This window comes from Talpa europaea (genome assembly GCF_964194135.1).
Source record: "Talpa europaea genome assembly, chromosome: 2".
NCBI classification, from domain to species: Eukaryota; Metazoa; Chordata; class Mammalia; order Eulipotyphla; family Talpidae; genus Talpa; species Talpa europaea.
Genome location: NC_140068.1, coordinates 67,949,024 through 67,954,702, shown reverse-complemented (window position 1 = coordinate 67,954,702; position 5,679 = coordinate 67,949,024). Strand labels below are relative to the sequence as shown.

Here is a 5,679-nt window from a genome sequence, read left to right as displayed (position 1 = left end):
TATAATCTAGATACAATTAATACTATTTAAGCCTCACTTTTAGGTTCTTTAATCTATCTCAGGATTTGAGGATACACATACTAATAACTGAAACCACATTTACTCAATGTAGTGCTACAAAAACTTTATGAGAAACACATGGACTTTTAACAATACAGAATTTGGACCTCTTAAAAGCTTACATATAAACATCTACTTCTCTGTCCTTGTGTGTTGCCAATGAAAAGTAGGCTTCCATAACTTGTAACTAGGGGTTCACTCCTTATAGAGGAAAAACTCCAGAAATCCCCACCCAGAAATAAATTTACCTAAGATGCAACATCAGAACTCAGAGCAACTCTTACATCTTTAGTACTACAGTACAGTGTTGACCAAAAGAAGACACAGGTTTCTCATTAAACTTTGTTTTAATGGGTCTCAAAATTCTGTGACAGATTTTTTGGTCAAGTTGTTTCCATTAAAAAGTACTGATTTTAAAAACTAATAACTTAAAACTGCCACACAAAAGAAACCAAATGGTCCACAAAAACATTTTCCTTTCCTTCGGAAGGTTTTACGATGCATTGTTATCATTAACCAGTCTTTTACTATTAAACTTAAATGGCCAATTGAGATAAACAGTTCTGAGACCGTTCTTCCACCACTGATTAAGACTGGGGTGGCAGGTATTGGGGATAATATTCATTTAGCCTTCTGAGCTTTCTGGGCAGACTTGGTGACCTTGCCAGCTCCAGCTGCCTTCTTGTCCACTGCTTTGATGACACCCACAGCAACCGTCTGTCTCATGTCACGAACAGCAAAACGGCCTGTTAAAACATTGTTATAATTAGAAACACTTGGTATAGAAAAGTCTTCAGTAAAAATTTTCTAATTACACCTCAGTCATCCTTACCCAGAGGAGGATAGTCAGAGAAGCTCTCAACACACATGGGCTTGCCAGGAACCATATCAACTATGGCAGCATCACCAGACTTCAAGAATTTGGGGCCATCTTCCAGCTTTTTCCCAGAACGACGATCAATCTTCTCCTTCAGCTCAGCAAACTTGCAGGCAATGTGAGCTGTGTGACAATCCAGCACAGGTGCATATCCAGCACTGATTTGGCCAGGATGGTTCAGAATAATCACCTAAGAGAAACAGGTATATGCATTTAGCCTCAAAAACAGGATTGGGCAGGAAGTTAAGATCTTATCACATTAAGTGTTACCTGAGCAGTGAAGCCAGCAGCTTCCATTGGTGGGTCATTTTTGCTGTCACCAGCCACATTGCCACGACGAACATCTTTGACAGACACATTCTTGACGTTGAAGCCCACATTGTCTCCAGGAAGAGCCTCGCTCAAAGCTTCGTGGTGCATTTCAACAGACTTTACTTCAGTTGTAACATTGACCGGAGCAAAAGTGACCACCATACCAGGTTTGAGAACTCCAGTTTCAACTCGGCCCACAGGGACAGTCCCAATACCTAAAATATTTACAAGAGTTATCATCAATACTTTACAATGGAAAGTATCTTAGGAGTGTACACAGGCTCTATTCCAAGAATAATATTCAACTTACCACCAATTTTGTAGACATCCTGCAGGGGCAGGCGCAGGGGCTTGTCAGTTGGGCGAGTTGGCGGCAGGATACAATCCAGAGCTTCAAGCAATGTGGTACCACTGGCATTACCATCTTTACGAGTGACTTTCCATCCCTTGAACCAAGGCATCTACAAACAAAATTGTCAATTAGCATCACCATCAAATTTGCCCCTTCTACCACCTTTCAACTGCCTTAAAAATCACTTACATTAGCACTTGGCTCCAACATGTTGTCACCGTTCCAGCCAGAAATTGGCACAAATGCTACTGTGTCAGGGTTGTAGCCAATTTTCTTAATGTAGGTACTGACTTCCTTAACAATTTCCTCGTATCTCTTCTGACTGTAGGGTGGCTCAGTGGAATCCATTTTGTTAACACCAACAATTAGTTGTTTTACACCCAGTGTATAAGCCAGAAGGGCATGCTCACGGGTCTGCCCATTCTTGGAGATACCGGCTTCAAATTCACCAACGCCAGCAGCAACAATCAGGACAGCACAATCAGCCTTTGGGAGAGGGAAAAAAATGCCATTTTATCCAATGTAGAAAACAGATCCAAAAAGTTGCTTTCAAGAGTTATTAATGGTACAAACCTGAGAAGTGCCTGTAATCATGTTTTTGATAAAGTCTCTGTGTCCTGGGGCATCAATGATAGTCACATAATACTTGCTGGTCTCAAATTTCCACAGGGAGATATCAATGGTGATACCACGCTCACGTTCAGCTTTCAGTTTATCCAAGACCCAGGCATACTTGAAGGAGCCCTTTCCCATCTGTAAGGATTAAAAACGGTTACTTAGCAACTAAAAACATTATCAAACTCAGCTTTAAATTCTTCACCCCACTGTGTTTGGCTGTAATGATACATTCCACTTTACAACTACAAAACCAAATGACTTTCCCTTATTCAACACGTCCCCTTAACAGTTACAGTCAATTGATTTAATAGTTAACATTAACACAGAATACCACAACTAGCAATTTGACATCCAGATCTACAAATTAACTGCTTTTCAGAAAATTACCAGTGAATATGCCTGTCAGACTAATTGTGCTCATATGTTTGTACCTACCTCAGCAGCCTCCTTCTCAAATTTTTCGATGGTTCTCTTGTCGATCCCACCACATTTGTAGATCAGATGGCCAGTAGTGGTAGACTTGCCCGAGTCGACGTGTCCAATGACGACGATGTTGATATGAGTCTTTTCCTTTCCCATTTTGGCTTAGATTAGCTGTGGCTTTCACGACACCTAAATTGGAAAAGGGGAAAAAAAAACTTTAACTTTCCCCCCGAGAGCTGAAAATAAGCCACAATCCAAATTCAAAGGGCAAATTCCAAAAATTTCAGCCAGTGCCAAGCTCTGGTCTCCACCCACCGAGTGGGTAAACTCCATCGCATAAATCCCTCCCCCAAGCGAGGCCGGCTCCAAAAGCCGTGAGGAGCCAGCCAGGACGGTGCCCCGTTCACCACGGGGTCACAGGAAACAGCGGCGGCGAAGGGAAAGGCCCCTTCCCTTTGTGTGGGTGACTCACACGCCCGCTTTCCCGGGCCGCCGCGTCCTCCATTTTGAGTTGCCAGCTGCAGGGCCGGAGAGCGGCCATCTTTCTGCGCACGCAACTGGTGCGAGCGGGCCGAGCTGGCGGCCGGGCGGGGCGGCGGAACGTGGCGCGAGGCGGCCCACCGTCCACCGTCTACTCCACGGAAACCCCCATCTCTTTCCGCCCCCACCCCGCCTCGCGGACCCCACCTCGCCGGGCGCCTGCGCCGGGAGGAGGGGGCCTCGCCGCGGCCCACAGCCCGCCGAACGCCAAGCAGCCCATCTCGTCGCGATCCCGACCCACCTCACCTAGACTAGCTCGATGGGGAAAACCGCGGGCGGCCTTTTTTTCCTTGAAAACTCACGTGGCCGCCGATTTTAAGGCAGATTAACAGAAGGCGGGAACATGCGAGGAAACACGCACGCGGTGGCCACGGCGACCAAGCCAGGCCTCAACTCGAGCACGAGGCGAAGGGGCGCCTGAAGGAAGCCCAAGGCCTCGAACTCTCCCTCCCACCCCAACCCGAAATTCGGGGTAAAGAATACCATAAAGGAGCCCAGAAATACGGCAGCAGACGCAGGCACGTGAGGGCCGCTGGCGCTCAAGGCCAGGCCCGCGGAAACCACACCCGGCACTCACCTGTGTTCTGGCGGCAAACCCGTTGCGAAAAAGAACGTTCAGCGCGACTACGGCACTTATATACGGTTCTCCCCACCCTCGGGGGGGAAAGGGCGGAGCCAGCACACGACACCACTTTCCCAGTTTACCCCGCGCCACCTCCACCAGGCACCCGCTCAATCGCCGTCCCCTTCCCCCATCTCCCAGGGACCGTGAGCATTGTGCTTTCAGCCTTTGAAGAGCACACATGATCTCGCGCATGCTCCTGCCGACCCCGATGAAGTAAAGAGCGAGCAGCTGAAGGGCGGGGACGAGCATCCTTTGGTTCTACGTAAGTGAGAGTTTAACGACGGTCCCTAGGATTCCCCCCGGCACTGGCGAGTCCTCCTTTTGTACGAATTACTTTCAGCTCCAGCTGGGGGGTGGGGCGCTGAGGAGGTGGCCCGGTGGGGTCGTCCAGAATCTTTTCTTGACCATTTCTGTTTTAACTGCAAAGATGATATCGACGTTGGGGCATCTCTTCACCCCGCTCTACTCCCCACGTCTTCATCTTCCCTTTTCCAGGTTCGGAACAAGCCTCCAGAGCCGTCTCCTCCCCTGGTCGCATCCCGGCCCAGGACTGGCTGCTCCCTCCCCACAGCTCTCAGCGTCCCTCCCGCGGCCGGGGAGTGCGGGTGGGGGTTCTGGAGGGCGTCTTCATCCCAGAATCTGGGAGTGATCAACTCTGTGGCCAGCTCCTGGCTGGCCTCTCGGAGTGTTCCATTCAAAGCCAGCTGCTTTTCTCCAAGTCCAAGTCGCCCGTTCACTCTCTGGTCCTCCTTGACGTCCAGTTTTTCGGTTTAGATTAGACTTTAAGTCTACAACTTGCTCTACTTCTAAGTAGTTTTATTAAGCTAAAGAATCCTTGAGTGGGTCTATCCTCGCAGTACATTTTTCCAGTGTACACTCATTTGATTGGAAGCATGAGAAACCTAAAAAGAATCTCTCAAGTTCAGTCTTTCCACATGATCTCACGTAGACTAAGATCTACATCCGCTTATCCACCCAGTTTGCTATACCCAACGCTTGCTGTGAAATCACTGCTTCTCAAAAATGGCTCGTTCCGTTTCAATAAACGGCTTCATTTTCTGTCATTGTGGCTGAATTTCAGCAGAAATCTAGGGCGAGATCGGCTGAAGCCTTTATCGCTGGCAATCAGGGCAGATTCTGAGAAATGCTCCTTTGAAGGGAGAACCTTTCTTTTTAATGAGTTAATTACTAGATCATTATGTCTCTTCCTGCAGGTGTACAACATAATTTTACAGCTTCTCTAACCAATCTCCTAAGAAATATTTCAGAACCTACTCTGTGTCAAGTGCTAAGCAAAGCTCTGTGGCATCTGCAAAAGAAATTTATCCTTTTAGAGAGGAACCCACAATCAAATTGAAAGAGGAAAACCAATATGCAAAGCAATTGGAAACAGTTAAAGGCAAACTTGTATGCTGCATAATTTCTATTTTCACCGTAGAATATAGTCACCTTAACTTTCATGTACTTATCATCCAGATGCCATTTTTCTTTTTTAAATGAAAGAAATCTTCTGAAATAGGTCTCCTATAGCTTGTTTTACCACTCTGTAGATATGAACTACCAAAAATCTGGCTTTTCTGTTTCATAGTTTTATGAAAGAAACTACAATATAGAGTCCCTAGAGTTACATATAACCTTTTTGTAGCCACAAAAGCCTTTTCTATGTCTACATTTCTTTTTTTCCCTAGTATTCTAACCCACCCAGGTGAAATAAAATTATCTTGATATGCTACTCCCTATTTGTAATGAGAAAGAAGTACAAAGTACCAGTGAAACTCAATCACTAGCAACAGAACAATAGAAATACCTCTGCACTTATTTATTTCCTTGGAAATATTCATTAGTGACTACTGTTTTTGGAACTAGATGCCT

General features: G+C 46.2%; 1 protein-coding gene across 1 annotated transcript; it reads right to left on the bottom strand.

Annotated features, from left to right (window-relative positions):
* Positions 1-388: 388 nt before the first annotated feature.
* EEF1A1 (eukaryotic translation elongation factor 1 alpha 1) lies at positions 389-2,798 on the bottom strand (the record flags this gene model as incomplete). The annotated part of the gene is made up of 7 exons (XM_084229091.1): positions 389-806; positions 893-1,127; positions 1,208-1,464; positions 1,560-1,710; positions 1,791-2,087; positions 2,175-2,354; positions 2,655-2,798. The coding sequence occupies 7 exons, from the start codon at positions 2,796-2,798 to the stop codon at positions 682-684; spliced, it is 1,389 nt and encodes a 462-aa protein (XP_084085217.1). The 3' UTR covers positions 389-681.
* Positions 2,799-5,679: the final 2,881 nt, after the last annotated feature.